General features: G+C 38.9%; 1 protein-coding gene across 1 annotated transcript in view; it reads right to left on the reverse strand.

Annotated features, from left to right (window-relative positions):
- Window positions 1-4416: 4416 nt before the first annotated feature.
- SUSD5 (sushi domain containing 5) overlaps window positions 4417-18437 on the reverse strand; it is a 39759-nt gene continuing 25738 nt past the window's right edge. Inside the window, exons 4-5 of the mRNA XM_008925132.2 lie at window positions 14613-14801; window positions 4417-5739 (exon numbers count right to left, since the gene is read on the reverse strand). Of these exons, the coding sequence (XP_008923380.2) occupies window positions 4451-5739; window positions 14613-14801 (1478 nt within the window). The 3' untranslated portion in view covers window positions 4417-4450. The remainder of the gene's footprint in view (window positions 5740-14612; window positions 14802-18437) is intronic.

Genomic DNA, 18437 nt, shown 5'->3' on the forward strand with positions numbered 1-18437 from the left:
TCAAAAAGCCCATCCAGCCAAGGAGGTGTCATTTCTCCATACTTTCCAGAGCAAGTTTGAGGCAGAATTAAAGAGAGGTCTCCTCAAGACAAACTATCCCTACGGAAGTCTGATAGAATGCTCTGATTTACAAAGTTTTTTCTCAATAGACTGTTGCCATTAGTACCCACCATATGTCTTCACATCCTTTACAGTGAATTATTAGTCTGTACTGATAATGGAGGCAGACTTGGAAAATCTTTCAATTTCTAGAGAGTCTTCATGAAAAATGGTTTAAATAGCATGCAAATTATACAGCTCTGAAAATGGAGTTGTGATTTGTTGGATTATAAAAGTACAAGTGTTTATTATGACTGGTACTGAGAATAAACAGTTGCTTGCATATGCCAGCTACTATGGAAATATGTTTTTAAGTTCTAATGTGAGCTGTAAACCAAAGCTACTTCAGTTAAAAAAATTCAATACTTAGACTGTGGGGAGAAGTAGTCAGTGCCAGAGAAAACATTCCCCTTTAATAATGTTTGAACATAGAGCTGTGATGCAGTTTGTAGCAAGGCAGTGAGAAAAACCCACAACTAATCCTTCATTGCAGCTGTCTGAACTTTTGGTTGTCTGCCATACTTTAAACAGCGACTTCTTTTTCCTGGTGACTCAAGACTTGAATGACCTAGTGTGGAGAGTTTAAGCTATATACAAAAAAGGAATTAAGTAAGAAATAGCCAAAGTAAGTTGGGTTGCATGCCCCAGCAAATCAGGGGTTTGTATCTTAAGTCCTCTTCAGTGCCTAGGAAAAAATATTAAAATAAATAGATACCTTTTTATTTATTTATTTTTGGCAAGGAAATATTCAGCGGTTTCGACACCCATCTCTCCTCCTTCCTCTCTTCTCTCTCTTTAGAGTGCTGATGATATATGGAAACTAAATTCTGTAGAGAGTTCAAATTTTGAAGTTTATAAATGCTAACCTTTCCTGTAGAAGAACTTTCTAATCTTGGATTATTTTTAACTTTTTCTTCCCATTGATATATCTCATGGGTAGGTCTTTTAAGCAGCATGAAGTACCAAATGAGCTTTTTTTTCCTGATTAATTCTTTTGCAAAGTAATGAAATTTGCTTAGTTTCACAAGGAAACATTGGGGTCAGAGGAGTAATTTTGCGTAAATGCCGACTTTAAAAAAGAAAAAGGGCTTTCTGCGTTTGCCCCATTCTCACTATCACTTATTTGAAAATGAATTAAACATTTAATTCACTTAATTTAAGTATTATCCTGAACTGATGGAAACCATGTAGTTTGACAAGTCTTACAACGTTCTAATAATTTCTTATTAAGACTAATTTCTAAATGGTCATTCATAGCTACATATTCTGATCTTTCACAGCTATGTATTATGTTGTATCTTTGCATGACAAATAACGGGGTATTGAAAAAAGGTAAATTATTGAAGAAAAAAATCAATCTATGCTGGGTCCAATGCCCATGGCAACAAATCTGCAGCATAATAGCTTTTGAGGTACACTAAGCAACAAGGCAGTACAACACAATAAACCATATATTGTCATCTATCTGACTAATGCAAGGAAAACCACAGAAATTGAGGGGATTTCAGCCTGAGAACGCAGTAAGTACCTAAAATGAATGAACACAGTGTTTCTGTACAAAGGGGAGCAAACACCTTTTGGTTGCAAGGGTTTGAGCCCCCAGATACTGCCAGTAGCTTTGTGTTTCATCCCACAGCATCAGTTCCCAGCCAGCTGAAGCAAATTTATATAGTCTCTGTCCAGACGCAGCAGCACATGATCTGTATGAGATGGAGGCTCAGTTAACAGGTAGCTGTTAATAATGGAAAGGAGGGGGAAGGGAGATCATATCTCAGTTTTAACCCCAGTGAGCAGATTCCAACCAGCCTCCTGTAATATGTAGTTTCACTAGAAGAGAATGATACATGACTTTTATCACAGAACAACAGATCATCTGTTTATTAGTTTTCCCAAACTCTCTGAATCATTCTGGTTAAGTGAATACTGTGAGTACAAAGAGATGATTCTGCAAAAGAGGGTAGATGTTCTCAAGCAGAACTGGGCTGACAGTCTAAGCTATACACTTTTCAGCTAATTTTTTTAATATCGAAGTATCTTCTGCAAGACTTACACAAGTAACAGACCTATCTTTTCTTCATAAACATATGGGCAAACTGGATGATTTGCACAAGAACACACACAAGTGCTTCCTTTCCTGTTTTTTTTGTAACTTGATTTTTATTTAAATACTTCCAAAGCATTATGTTAATGTACACTTTCTTCTGGTTCATGAATAACAAGTATTTTTAAGTCTCAAATAAGATCCTTGTACAATTTGTGTTTGTAATTATATTTTGAGTCTCATTTTCACATGTTCAGTTCCTGAGCCAAATAGTATTGACTTTTCATTTTGAATGATGCTACACAGAACTGTAACACCTACTTGTACCTTTCAGTTAAGCAATATTTTTAATGGATGTTCCCTTGTTTATTTTTCAGCATGTTTCCATGGGATTACAGACGATAAGTTTTAGTTGAGTTAACAGTCTCCATAAAGTTGCTTAGTGCAAAATCCATTGTTGGGGTTTTTTTCTGCATTAAAAAAATAGTTTACAACAGAAATTCTAGGTTATTTCATAGTCTAGAATGCATTAAAAGCATAAAGTCACGTGTATGTCAGAGACATATTTACAAATCTGTACAGTTTCTGTCCTTCTTTATTTACTGCGGCTCTTGCCAGGCAACTAGGTTCAACTCTTAACCACTCTGAGGTCAAATTCTCCAAGATAACGTATATCCATCACCTAAAAATGCTTTGTTTTGCTTACCAGCCCTGAGATTGATTGCTGTGTGTAAGAGGGGCCCGATTTGGCACTCCATTTCATAAACCCTGCCTTCCATGGAGTTAGAGATAGTGACCATTGTGGCTCAAGGCAGAACATGGACATGGGTGAACCCCACCCAGGCACCTTTTCTTACTCCAATGTTTTAATTTGTTGAACTACTGGCGTATTTTGACTAAGGCTGAGTGGCAGATGAATTTATTTCTGACCTGCAGATTATTCACAGTTGCCAGACTTTCTCTTGTTCATTCAGAAGGGTAAGGAATAGTACTTCATACTAAACTCACACTATGTTAAAGGATTCTAACTCCCCTCTCTCCCTATTTATTTTCAGAACTGTTGAAAATGGAACATGCTGTTGGAAAAGCCTCTGTGCTTTTACACCAACAACCAGTTTAAAAAGCCCAGTGTTTGCATTTTGTCAACTGGATGCAATTTCTTTCTTTCCCAGGTCTGATTTATCTTTAAAACCACAATAAGCAGCATGCAAAAGGGCTACCCATGTCCCATAGCCAAGGTCCATCCCAGACACCCCTCCAGCCAACAAAAGAGCAGAATGGTGAAAAAATCAGTCCTTCCACAGAGTTCACATGGCAAAAGTACTATACATGGCTTCAGTTGCCAGAGGTACTACTGGCTGTGAATTAAAATTCAGTATCTTGGTCAGTCAACATCATGTTCAGAAAAGCAGCTGACTTAATTGTATAGAGTTTCCCTGGAAAGTGCTTCATCACTGTTTGGCTCTGTAGTAAGAGGCTATTCATCATAACACCTGGAATCAAAGGTGCTCTGACTCCTCTCCTGCTGATACTTAAGGAAGAATGGCACTTAACAGTATTATCTGAGTTCCAGGGAGACATCATGATTTCTATAGGAAGATTAGGATGAGAATGGAATTTCTTCACTAAGGCTAAAAGAACACCTTCCAGAAAAATAGCACAATGATCCAACATTCATGGCTTGTTAAATTCACAATGGTGAAGAAAATAACCTTAGTAATCATTGCAATAGTATCAATTAAAGTATGGTAGCATATAGTTTTTCTTTTTAAGACACATCAGGTAATAGTTTGTTACTGTGGTTTATCCTGACCAGCTTGGGCAGGTTCTAAAAAAGGAACAAACACCACATGTGTGGATGCTCCAAAAATATCCGTCTCCTATTCTTCCCTTCTTCTCTCCTTCTTTTCCTCTTCCACTGAGAATAGACCAAAAAGGCCTGACCAGCCCTACCATTACATTATAACCAGGTAACACAGAAATTAATCAATTAATTTATTATTAATAGGAGCAAAATGTAAAAGCAGAACAAATTGTAGGTGTAGTACCAAGCATGCTTATGTCCTGCTGATGTCTCCAAAAGACCCTTGTGATAAAAATGTACAGGTTCTTTAGCTCTGCAAAGTTGAATATGCTAAACTGTGACTTCAAAAGGTTGAAATTTATTTCTGTCTTCTATGTTCTTTTAGCACTGTTTTTTTCTTCTGCTTTCTGCACTGCTGGATTTTAGCATCCATGAGTCATGTGATCCTTCTAGCATCAGTATGTTTTTTCTTCTGATCTCTAGCATCTCTGCCAAACAGGCCCTGGTTAGACTTTCTGCATTTCGATGTGCTGGTGATGGTAGTGGTGGTAGCAATGATGTCTGGGTTGACACCTCCCATTTAATTTATAGACAGAATTTTTCTGCTGCCGTTTTTTGAAAAACCACACTGCCAGTACAGCTGCAGCCAGTAACAAGCAGAGAAGAATCACAATTACTGCTATGATAGCACCCTTACTGGACTTGGGACAATCCTCTCCCTCACAGGGCTCAGAAGTGGGAACAGGCTTTTCTCCAAGGCCCTGGGTGAGATTTTCTTGCTCAGCTAATTCCTGGGATGCTGTGTCAGTAAAGATGTCTGGAGCTGGTGCAGTGGTTGCTACTTGTTCTGGGTAGGTGGTTGTTTCTTTTAGTTCTGTGTGTGGAGTGTAATCAGAGGGGCTGACCATGACAGAGGTTTCTGACATGGATGTTTTTAAGCTGGTTATGTCAAACAGTACTGTTGTACTGGGCTCCTGAGTCACAGTTTCCAGAGATGCAGCTGGATGTTCCCCTGTGGCATCATCATAACCTCTGCTCACACTGAAGTTCTCCAGACCACTTGCTGACGTAAGTGATGCTGGTGTTTCTTTAGCCCCTTCATCATCTATCCTTGTTGTTGCTGCCACAATCTGTGTTAAACCTTCCTCTGGAGCTGGGCTGCCATTTCCCGGTTTTCTTACTTCAACATGATTTGGTTGGTCAGTTGTGAGGATGATGTCGTCTTCTGTTCCCATTGAACCATCAACTTTATCGCCCTCCTCTTCCTCTACTTCCTCCTCTACCACCTCTTGTGTTACTGGATAACCATCTAACCATGATTCATCAGTAATGGCAACTGCATCTATCACTGTCTTTGTATCATTAGCTGTGAGAATGGGTCCAATGGGGAAATCTTCACTGTCATAAAACATTTTGGCACCAGGTTCATCATAGACTGTCTTCCCTCCAATGTGGTTATCACCTTCAGGAAACTGTACTTTAGTAGAATCATCTGTCTCTTTCTCCAATTCAGGTTCACTGAAAGTTTCTGATGGAAACCAAAACAAGTTTTTTTGGCTTAGAAGTGACACGGGGGACTCAGTTGGTGTTCTGCTTCCTTTTTCAGAAATGTCTGTGTCCTGAGTAACACCTTTGGTGCTTCCAGTTCTTCCTTCCTCTGAACTTTTACTGAACGAAAGCTGTTCTTGCTCCTGCTCAATTTCTTCCTTGCCATTGCTATGTTCATTCTCAACAACAGGTATTGATCTGTCATCAGGAAAGTTATCTTCATAGTCAATGTGTGCCTCGGTTTCATCTAGAAACATTAAAAACAAACCACAGAAGCCAACATTTAATTTCTCCAGGAAAGCACTGGGATGATTTGTTGCAATAAGCCAAGAAGAAAGGTGCAATGAAGAGTGACTTTTAGACAGTATTTTTCGTTCTATGTTATTGTTTATTTGAAAGGGACATGGTCCACCATAAGCTGATACTCAATATAAAATTTTTTTTAAAATCAGATAAGCGCCAACACTAACTGCTAGTATCTTACCTTTCCAGATTTAAAAATGTATGTAAATAACTTACTGTCTGCAGTTAGAGGACTTCCTTCAGTTGCTTATACTTTTCTCAAAACTTGCTTTCCCTGATATGACTCTGCCAGCCTCGAGAAAAGAATTTCATCACATTCAAGCAAGAAATGTGCATGGAGAGGAAGGTATAGCAAAAAGCAATCAAGTACTAATTGACAGTTAAGAAAACCCAACCCAAACTAAACTAGAAGTTTTACAGCAACTTCATTCCTTTTGAGCCAGATGACTTTAAAGGATTATATGGAGTACCTTATGTTCAAAATATCAAGGTACATATTTATCATTAAACTGCTTTTCTTCAGTTACCTTGGTGTTGCAATGTTACAACACCTGGGGCCAGAACTGTCTTTCTCATTCCATGAGAGCTCTTCAAAGCTGCCTGAGGAAGACCCTGCCACCAAAGCTGACTTTGAGTTCTGCTTGTTTTCATCTGAAGAACTTAAATCCAATATTTAAAGCCTAACTCCTAGGTATCATGATAATACTGTCTGTAAGCAACTCTCAGGCTTCCAATTTTAAGAAATGAAATGTTACCAAAGAAAGGAAAAAACCAAAATCAAACTGGTAAAAAACACCTCAGAGTGTAACAGAGGAGTGGATTCATTGCAAAGTTTGAGTTTAATTTAGCAATACTCCCCATGTCTCAACAGACCTAGCACTCAAAGCAAAATAGGCTTTACTTAAAGCATGAAGCTAAATGTTTGAATTTGAATGAAATAATGCATTGTAATTTATATTTCTTCCACTCTTCTAAAAGCTTAGCTCAATGAAACATTTTCCAAACTGGACAGGATGGTTGATTTTCAGCTCACACAAGTTTTACTCCTTAGAAAGTTGATGTAATTGCTGAGATTTATGCTGGCATTAAAAGTCATAGAAAACAGTGCCTTGGGATATGGAAAATAAAACAAACTGAATCATGGTGAGAATTTTTCTTTTTAAGAGAGTGTTTAGTCTTTCATGAAGACATTGAAGCAATAGACCTGGCATGGCACAGGAAACAAGAAATTAATAGGACAATCTGTATTACAGATCAATGCATTCATAAAGCCTTATCTTTTTTTTGCCTTTTGATACTCAACCAATTTTGCATTACATTTTCATCTGGGGCCCACCTCAATTCCCACCTGAGTCACATTCTCCTTGGAGACTGCTTCCCAGACTTCTGGCAGAACCATATTTGGTCTACTCTTAAAAAAGATTAGAAATACTGTCAAACCAGTCTGACCAAAAACGCTTAGCAGTGATACAGCTCCCACCAGCTCACTTTTTGCCAGAACAGCTTAAGCCAGGTGCCAAAACAGAATGAGCATTAACAAAAGGTATTTTCCTTGGAATAGCATCTGGGTCTGCTAGAAATCAAAGCAGTTACGCTGAGGAAACCCAAACGTGTGACAAAATGTGCAGAGAGTTAATATCTCTGTGAAAGCTATCGTCCTGTAGAGCAGGTCTTCTCATCTCACAAGAAGGGTTTTGGGGGAAACCTGCGCATGATAAAACAGTACCAACAATTGACCTCTCTCTCTCCTGTTCCCAGTGTCCTCATCTGCTTGTGTAATCCTCTAGATCCTCTCCATCTTCTCCAAAGCAGAAAAGACTTCTGTCTGGTGCAAGGGTAACTTAACAATCAGGGGAATACAACTCTTGGAGTGGAAAGCTTCCTAGTAGGACTCTCACTTTTCTAGTTAATCCTAAAATCTTTTCCAATAGTTTTTCAGAATTTTGTAAATGAATGGAGACTAACTCTGAATACTGAAGCACTTTAGCAACATGTTCATGAAGCTCTGCATGGCACTGGCCATTGCTCTGTTGCACTTCTACTAGCCATCAAACATTAGTCTCATTTTGTCCGTTGTCTTGCTTTCCCTTAAGAACTTTTCTACCTGGATGGCACTCTCTTTGCATGGAAGTGGTGTCTCAAACCATTTTGTTGTCCATCCAGACTCCTGCTAGAAGTTGGTATCTGGCATGCCTGCTTCACTAAATTCCAGTTTCTCTCAGGACAGCCCATAGGTGTCTGTTGCATGTATATGAACTGGAAGATCGTAATGTGAGAAGTCACCATTTACCAGCTGTTATAGTCATTGTTTTCTTTTTTGAGATGCATCATCACACCAGTCTTCACTTGTCTGTCTCTTGTACCTCTATTTTTGCCATTCATTTACTTTTCAGACTGCAGTAATTCAGCTGAGGTTGAAACATGAATTTTTATGTTATGGTGTTCTAGAGCAGGTTCACGCATCCATGAAAAAAATTACATCCACATGCTTGTGTTGTTTCCTCCACACCTATTATTTAGTTAGCAGTATGAATGAGCAGCTAGTATTCATCTCATTGACCAGTACCTTATGTACTGGTCAATGAGATGACCAGTATGATCTGTACTCATTCACCAACGAGAATGGATCACTGTGAATGCTTAACAACTGCAGTAACATGCTTTTTATAGAATTTGAAGCTCTTTCTCTTTAGTGCCTCTCCTGCCATATAGTTTCAGCCTATGGAGGCACACCAGGAAAAAGCATGTGCTCCTAAGAAAATACAAGTCCTCAGTCTATCAGAACATATTAAAGATTTGTTGAAACATCGATCAAGTCTCCATCAAACCTGCTGTCTTTGGGCCTGATCCTGCCTGTAGAGAAATGAATTGATGCTTTCTTAATGCTGAGCTGAGGAAAGAAAAGGCCCATTGTAGTCTAAAGGGAGCCTGAGATTGGAGCTCATTATGCACTGCTCGTCACTGCATAAGGGAGTCTTGTTCCTTCTGACAATTAGATTGTGGTCCAAGTTGTAAAGCTGCTATAACATATTTTCATATGCAATCTCACGTATTTCCATAGTTTATAGCAAAGACTACCAACATAACTAATGTTAGCTTACAGGATGCCAGAATGAAAGCAGCTATTGAGCTCTCTAACCATCAAAGGAAATACAGACCCCCTTACTCTGAAGCTTTGATTTATATGATCCTGGATTGATTTACACAGTAACAATACCCTGTTCTTTCTTCTGGGCCTCTGACCTTCAAACGGGTCTTGGACTTAGTATTTAGTGATTTTGTGTTACCACGACAATCTGTTAAGTTCACTGTGAGCTTGATTTTCAGGAACAGATTGCACAATTTTTGCACTTCTTTTTGCTCACCTTCTTGGCATTTTCTGGAACTTTTGAGCTCCCTGAATCTTAGTGTTGGTACTGAAGAGCAACAACCAAAGTAGATTCAGCTCCACCTCTTATCCAAATAGTTATAACCATTATTTATATCCCTTTTTAAAACAGCTAGTAACTGATTTAAAAGTGATTGCATCTTCCTTTCTACCCAGGCAGGTCTGGTTTTAAGAAGAGCTAGCACTAAAATTAATTTATCCAAGACCAGAATCTTTCTGTATTTGGTCATTGTTACATCTTACCCCTACCCTCCTCTGGCAGACTCAAGGATCAGTGAGTTTTACCCGATGTCTAAGGGATTACTGAGGCTAAAATGAACCTTTTACAGCAACAGATGCTGCAATGACATACTACCAAAGACAGGAAGCTCAATTAAAAGGTAAAATCCTTTTAATTTTTAATTAAAGATTTTTGGGAGGCAACCATCCTTAAGAGCTTTCATCTACTTCAATTTTTGGTCCTAATGTGAAAACAGTGACCAAACATAGAGACAGGCAAATACAAAGAGCTTGGTTTTCCACACTCTAGGATCAGTTTAATTTTTCTTCTAGATAGCATATTGGCATCCAAGCTCTATTTTGAGTGTTGCTATTTTGGACAACCATAAAGTGCACTGCATATTTTGTGGATGTATTTTTGGAGTACAGGAAATTGAAACTTGATTCTATGTAGACCATCATTATAAACATTTCTACTCTATAAAAACATCTTTATTCTAAGAGTCTCAAAGTAACTGCAGCAAGCATTAACAAGACAGCATCTGTTTTAAGGGTGGGAAGGAAAAGAGCATGTAGACCAATTTGCCCAAGATCAGTCAGATTTGTGAACTACAGCATCCCAATGAATTATCCATTTGACTTGGATCAGGCACACAAACACACTTTTGTCGAGTCAACCAGAGTATGCTAGACAGATATTGTGTTGCTTTTTGTCTTTTGCAATAACTACAAGAAGGAGGATAAATTTTATTCCAGCAGAAAACCTGTTAATATAAATAAATAACCCATCAATTTTTTTTTTCGAATTCCATTTGGCAGAATCAGTTCATGCCAGATCGATACTTTACATTAATCTAATACAACCGCTCACTGACAGGCCTGAAAAGGGAACTGAAGTTTGTCATAAGAAATGTTTTGACAGGCCATGGAGATATTTTTTCCTGATTTTATTTTTCTGTCACAACTCTTCCTTTGCACTCTCAGAATAAAAAAAAAAAAGGCATTCCCAAAGAAGATAGAAAGCCAAAGACATTTTGTTTGATTCTCTTAATTTGAAAAACAAAAACAAAAACAAAAACAAACCCCAAAAAACTAAAAGACATAAAAAGAAATGGTCCTGGTCAGTTGTGCTTACAGACCACATGAATGTGAATCAATTCAGAAAACAATGTTTGAAGTAATGAGAATAAGCAAAGTAATGAGAACCAGGCAAAATGACTGGGAGTTGCAGATAAAACTTTCAGAGATGATCAGAGTTAGCCAAATCCAACTCTGAACACACTAGGCAACTATCCAAGTGTTGACACTGGAGAGATTCCTTCGATGTGCAGAAGAAAGGGACCCTTCTGCCACAAGCATATAGCTGGAAAAACTCAAAGCAGCCCAGAGAAAAGGATAAATAGATATATTCTTTTGAGCCAGTTTTAGGGCAGAGATGGGCCAGGATTTCCCAACTTTATCATCTGCCTTCTCTTTGAGGAAGCAACTCTCGGGGATGCAGCCTAATGCAATGCAGCCCTGACCTCCCTCACAGAAGTGTTGGCGTTAATGCTTCTGATATTGAACCTGTAGTTCATTTTGGGAAAAAAAATTAATGTCATTTAACAATGGTCACTTTAGTCTCTGTGCCTGCAGGACAGCCATGGCACGGCATGTATACATCTGCTTTCAGACCTTACTACAATGCCAATCTTCAGGATACGAAACAAATGCATTATTTCCACAAAAATAGAAAAAATAATAATCTACAAAACTCATGTATTTCCCTGTTCTCTGCTTAAGGTTGCCTTGTTGGGTTGAATATCCTTGTGTTTTCAGCTAGAACACAGCATCTTTTCATGATGAGGAATTACAGGGAACACTAACTGTACAGAGCCACTATTTTTCTTAAAAAGCATCTTGATTAAAAATTACAGTCTATTATCAGTTGTGCACAATGTTTACATTAAAGCTATTTGTAATGTACTGTTTTCTTAATTTCCAACATAGTTTACTGTATCAAAAATCCACTTAATATAACCCCAAAATCATTTTGTTCAGTTATGCCCATAGCCAAGTTTTGCCATGTATTTTGGGTTATATGTGTATTGATGCATAATTTTTTTTTCATTGAATTTACAAATCTGCCAACTGTATGGTCGTACGCTTGCATCCTGGGTGCCAGAATGGACTGTATCTCTTCTTACTGGATCAAAACAGAGAGGAGAGACGATATAAAGTGACTTCAAAGAACACTTGAGGGCTATATTTAGACACTGCTGTGATGATAGTTCTTTGACTCTCTATTTGCTCTGGGTGAACAACTGGGAGGGTAAAGCAGCCCCAGTGTTTTTACACAAACAAGAAAAACATAAAATTATTGTGGTTTAGTCTGATATTCTGCCTGGACAGCTGGGCATTATAATGCAGAAAGTACCAACTAGAACTATGATACACAGATATAGCATCCACAAATCTCAGAAAGCTTTATGAAATTAGATAAGTGTCATCACTCCTTCACAGGTGAGGTGGAGCAAGCAGCAGAGAGCAGTATAGTGACTTCTCCACAGTCTCAGAGACTGTGAAAGATATAGGAACAGGCTTATATCTCTCAATCCTCTGATGGTGGTTTTCTCCCGGTGTTCCCACCGTGTTGGTGTAAGAGCATCAGGAACACTTCACGTTTCCAGTTGCTCACCCAGCGCAGATGCAGAGCAAGGGAACTGTATCATCTTACCAGCCTCTAAACATAGCACTTAAATGTTCATTGAGGAGGCTTCACAAACATCTTTCCACTGTTGTCAGCTGGTTAGGACAGTAGTCCAGTCTGCCAACAGGGATATAAATTCTCTGTTAAGTCCCATAATTAACCTTCATGATAGGAAGGTGCTCTCTTGCCTCAAAGCACTTACAAAGCAGTGTGCATGCTGAATTCTGGAGTACTTAAGAATTATTCTTCTCTCTCCTATGACCCCAAAATATCAGTCAACTGTAAATCAGGTTTCTTTTAATTAAATTACTTTCTTTTTTTTGCTGTTCTTTTTCATTGAATTCTTACTTTTTAAAAAATAATGAACCCTACAAACATTTCAGTCTTCCTGTAAAGTATTTTTTCTTAAAAATTTGTGATCAGGAAGATTAAATATATTAATTGAACACTTATTGTATTTTTTATCCCAGGTCCTTAAAGTGTTTGAAAAACAATAATTAGAGGAAACCCTTCAGCATGAAGTCTACATTGAAACAATTTAAAAAATCATAATCCACAATATCACATCTGCCCCAAGTTTCATTGTTGATATTTGTGACTTTACAGTCACACTTCCCTATTTCTTTTAAAAATATTTTTCTCTCCCCTGTGGCTCCCCTGTGTGAAAGGCTCAGGCAGAACACGGGAAATAGACCATTTATCCAGAGGAAACAGTGAAACACACGCAATTCAAATGGCCTGATTCTTTCCCTTCCTTACTTTGATGTAATACAGTTTTATTTCTGTGTGTGGTGAAGTTAGCGTTTCCACTAATCTCAGTGAAGGAAAAAGAAGTATCAATTTGGTGCAGATTATAGGAGATTCAGACCCACTAGGTTAGTTGAAGATGTCCCTGCTTATTGCAGGAGGGTTGGACTAGATGACCTTTAAAGGTCCTTTCCAACCCAAACAGCTCTATGATTCTGTATTCTATGATCAGATGTAGATACTTTTTTCTGTCTTTCCCTCCATGCTCCTCCTCTATGCCCTGCAATATTTTGCATAACCATCTGAACTACTGTTTGTAAGAACAGTTTCAGAAGCTGAAGTAGTTCAGAAAAATGTTGGTTCTTTTATTTTGGGGTTTTTCTTACATCTCTACCATTTAGATGGGTTTGAAAGTCTGGTTCCCAGGTGCACAGACATGACTTATTTCTACTAAAAACAAGTTTGACCTTTTCTCATGATTATCCATTGCCTGATGGTATATATTCATAAGTAAAAATAACTCTTTGCAAGCCCCTGGGCATTAAGGAATATATGGGTTCTGAAACTAATATGCTAACTCCAGCCCACATAGATAGCTCAGCTACCCAATGGCTACCCAGTCCTTTGCCTAAAATTTATCTGTTTTTCTAGAAATAATATCTTAAAACTGTGATTTCTCCCTGAAAAAATAGTAAGATACTCTGATGACTATTCTTAAATATTGGAAAAAACAGTGAGATTATGCACTGAGCAGGGTAACAAGAGAAAGCAGAATTCAGATTACACCCACACCTGAACTCGTGGTACCATTTAGCTTATGTTTAAACACGGACGAAGTTAAAAGCTTACTGAAGAATAACTGAAGGTGGATCTTATTGGGGATTTAAATTAAGAAAATATCATTCTTATAATTTCCCAGAGCTTTTACATTTTGCTTGGGGTTTTGGTTCGGTTGGGGGTTTTTTGTTTGTTTGTTTTTGTTTTGGTTTTCGTTTGGTTTTTTTTTGGTTCTGGGTTGTTTTTTGTTGTTGTTTTTTGGTTTGGGTTAGATTTATTTTGAGGTTTTTCGTTTGTTTTGTTTCTTCAATAAAAATCTGTTTTCTTGAGTCAAGTCATTTGATAAAAAAATCCACTTTCCTTTTAATGGAATAAATATCTGGGCAGCTACTACTGTGTTTGTAGACAAAAACTTGGGTACAAGTTAAGAATTGTTCACCTTTTTATTGGGGCAAATTAAAAAATGATACACTTTTTTTAAAAACTTTTCTGTCTCGCTGCTTAGCTATAACACAAAATGCATTTCTGCCACTCTGTCACAGATGACTTCTATGGCACAGGTAGGTCTCTTAACTTACATAAGTCTTTAATTTTCCCAGGCTAACAAAAGGAAGCAGCATTTATCATATGTGCAAGGTCAGAGGTTCAAAAGGAGTAAAGCTAAAGGAAAGGGCTAGTAAAAGCTCAGATCATCCCATCTAGCTTCTTACAGGGCTGTGGAAATAGTCGAGAACTTAAAAGGCTTTTTTATATTGAACAGATTCTGCTGCCCAGAAAGAACTTTCATGCTCATATAAGTATGAATAAGTTATCCTTTCCTGTGGTTTATTGGAGATGTCTACCAGTGGGATTATAGAACCCTTGTTGGGCCAGATAAGGCATTGACCTTCCCAGGGACTGCCCAGGACACACCCCCGCGAGCCTGGAAGAATCTTGGTTAGGCTGATGGGAGGATGTGACCTCCTGGAGGGATGCTCCCTGTGTTGGGTGAGCTTACCTTTGACACAGGCCTGGACCTGCCCGTACCACTCCCCACAGCTGTCACAGAGTAGCGTGAACGCTGTCTCCTTGTTGCCCATGATGTACCCCTGGGCACAAACATACAGCAGCTCATCCCCCATTTCAAAGCCAGTGTGGCCATGCAGGATGGTGTGGGGGAAAGATGGTGGGTCCCCACAGGGCTTGTCTGAAAGGTAAAAAGAGACGAGATTGTAGAGACCTTACAATAGTCTTTTAATGTGGTGCTAACAGCAGTGCTGAAAGAGTTATCCTGAGGATAAACTTATACATGTTCACAGAAATCTCATCTGTTTAATGTTCTTATGCTCCTTCACAACTATTTTCAGCTGTATTTGAGGAGGTATATATTGGGCTATAACTGTGACGCAATAACCTTAAAAAGGCTTTTGTTTGGAAGCTGAAAAAGTGACCTCCAAGACTGTGCTCCTAAACATGTAGAAGGAGAAACATCTTCAGAGAGCACCCTTGCTATTTTGCAGGAGTCCACTTTTAGGGCATCATCAGCAACAGTTCAATTGACACCAGTTCATGTCTGGTGTTTTCAATGGGCAATAGTTTTGACAGAAAAGCTTTTCTCAGTCTCCTTTCTGCCAAAGCTCAGGCTTTCCTGCTTTTGCCCTGGGGACATTCTGCAAAATCCTTCTGAGTCTCAGCTGCTGCTTTTCCCATCGTCTACCCTCTTCTGACCCAAGCATAGGTAAATACATGCTTGTTTAGAAATATGATGTATTTATGTTGCCAGCTGTTTACCTTGTAGTGAAATGAAAATCCTACAATAAACATCCACCCTCTGTGAAAGTTCCTTTGGATCAGGCTTTCAGAAATCATCTGATAGACCTGACTAACCACTTCTTAACTGGGTATGCTGAAAAAGAGCTGCCACTAATATAAGGGACATACTACTGAAGTCAAAGCTTTGAAGTCTGTTCTCTATACTGTGCACACACACACATGCATATAAATATATATATAAATATATATATATATATACTGTCTAACACCTTCAGAACTTAGTGGGAGTCATGCACACACACTGACAGAAAAAAACAAGCTGTTGAGGCTGCACAAAGCTCAGTCTATGAACAGTCTTATGGAGGTTTGGCATCTGAGGAAGTGAGGCGCAGTTAGCAGCTAATGCCTTTCCTGTGAACTGGTCAGATGAACAGAGATTGATGTGGATGAAAGGAATAAAAAATTATTTTACTGCCTCATAGGAAGGCTACAGAGCCCTGCATTTCATGTACTTTATTTATATAGCTACCTCTATTGGTACGAATGGGAGCTGTGTGTCTGCTCTGAGGGAAGTATTGATCCCAAGGTTGTATGGGACAATTATACATCAGAGGATACATCAGAGAGTATTCTTATCTACAAAGCCTTGCTTCTTGATCCTGTGGCCAGAGGAAGCATAAAAGTAACACATTAGTTAACTATGGCAAACACATTCAAAAATCACATTATAACCTTCCAGGATAGAAGAAAGGTGGAGGGATCTTTACAGTAAAATTTGACAACAGACATGGTAACAGAATTATGAGAGCCTGAAAAAGAGATCTGGCTGGTGTTGAATAGAAAGAAAAGTAGAGATTTTAAAGACGTTCATGGACCAACACTCTGTGGGGAACTTTTGACTCTCTTGTGACTTTGTAAGGTCATGCCTTTGCTGCAGAGCGTATTGAGTGGCAGCATGGACAAGCTTAAGTGAAAGCTGATATCTTGCAACGACAAACTCAAGTTCCTACATCCATTTTGCTGCTGTCCTCTCCTGTGTAAGATGTACAGGAATTTTCTGGGTTACAGCATCTTATGGCTCCTCATCCTGCTGCAGTCTTGGTTGCTATGACAATTCCTGCTCATCCTTTTGCCAAACATGTTCTTTCTGGTACATGTACAGAAGTGACACTGGCACAGCAACTCATCAAACTGAGCCACTTCTGGGGACAGGCTTCAGGTTTTTGTCTGCAGCCTTTGTACTAGGAGCTGGAAGAGCACAGGCTTATTTGTAACAACAATCTGTGCTCAGTGCTGGCATTCGGGCCATTTTCTTGCTGGAAGAGAGGAGGCAGATCTAGGCCACAAAGCGTGACAGAGGGTGTGTTGGCAGCAGCTTGTCATGCAGAGGAACAGTAGTGCTCTTTGTTAAGGAGACCACAGGGGTTGCCTGGAGTGGTGATGCTGGTAGATGAGGACTGGGCTCCTCTAGTGCTGAACTCTCGATCTGGAGCTCTGATTTTCCCCTCATCTATCCTCCCATAAACCAGCATCTTTTCTCAGTGCTTGCTAAAAAATTAGCCCACTGCATGGTTCCCAGTAGAAGAGCATGATCTTCTTGATACTTGAGGGCCACCCAACAGGTCCCGTGCTCTGCCTGCTTGTGTCTGAGATCACATCTCAAAACTGGGAATTTGGAATTGGTTTCTGGACATCATGACCCTTCCTGAGTTTTCTATATATTGACACTGTATCAATCACGTAACACAGCTCCATATGTTGATAACTGACCTCCGGTAAACAAGAATGGTTTGGGCTACAGAGCAAGACAGGACAGCACAGCACAGATATAAGAAAATTAAAGTACACAGAAGATCCTCCTGTCAGCAGTAGTTTGGCACAGACTGTCTCCTTGAGTGAAAACCACTGCTACAGTCAAGAAAGACCTTAATATACATGTGTAGAAATCAGGACAGAGTCAACATCTGAAAAATGATAGGGAATAAGTGGCACAGCAAAGATGTAAGTATTGAGCAAAAATATGTTAGGGCTAGTAATGGTTCTGGTTACAGACCTCTTAGAGACTCATTAACTATTTTTTTACACGGGACTGAAGAGGCCTCCTGTTAATTGAGTTAGCATATTCAGTCAATTACTGTTTTTTAGGAAAAATGGCTCCTCAGAATACTGGTTTTAACTCCAAATCTTGTGTGGAAAGGAGTTTGTGACAAGTGATATCTGGCAAAGAGTTGACACACGTCACTTTAGGAACACAGCACCTCTCCTCCCCTACCTGGATTCCTCCAGAAGCATCTTTACTTGAATTACAACCTCCCATTAGTTTGTAAAGACTCTTTTTGAGATGTCTTGATAGAACGCTGTCTACAGAAAGGGCAGCCTAAGACCAGTGCAGAAAAAATCAACGTGGAAAAGATGCAGACTTCAGCTTCCACATCACCTGGCAGAACTGGGAATTTACTGGAACCTGTTTATCTGCAGTTGCTACTTTAACTGTGTACCACGCTCTGAAAGCTGATGTGAGACATCTGCTTTGACATAAAGCATCCCCTGTTACAACCCTTCAGTTCAGTAGAGTTTTTCCAGAGAGACCACTGGAATTTGTAGGATGTCATCTCGTCATTAAGAAATTAGAAAACACAACTCTTAACAGTCAGGCCTGTGAAAGAGATGAGTGAAGATGTTTGTTTTCCTTCTTGATTGCGGAGACCTGAAAGTATATGGAATTTTTCTATTTGGATAAAAGTACTGCGAAAATAGAGTACAAAAAACCAAACCTCAATTATAGCCAATGTAAGTGTTGCTTGTAAGCTACCAATGTTGGAATGCCAATACTTCTTACATCGATAGGACTCGTAAGACTTTATTAGTTTAAATGACATCACCACATAGGTGGGAATTCACTGTCAGCTATATGCGAAGCTGGAAAAAAGAAAGCTGTAGCACTAAAAATAATGAAAAATTTTATATCCACAGCAAAGCATGACAAATACAAAGAAATAGTTCAAATATTACACAAAGCAAGCTGCAGTTTGATTGCTCTTGTAAAGTACATTTAATATATTTTCTGTAA

Source organism: Manacus vitellinus, unplaced genomic scaffold, assembly GCF_001715985.3.
Source record: "Manacus vitellinus isolate BGI_N305 unplaced genomic scaffold, ASM171598v3 scaffold_3_pilon, whole genome shotgun sequence".
Taxonomy (NCBI): domain Eukaryota; kingdom Metazoa; phylum Chordata; class Aves; order Passeriformes; family Pipridae; genus Manacus; species Manacus vitellinus.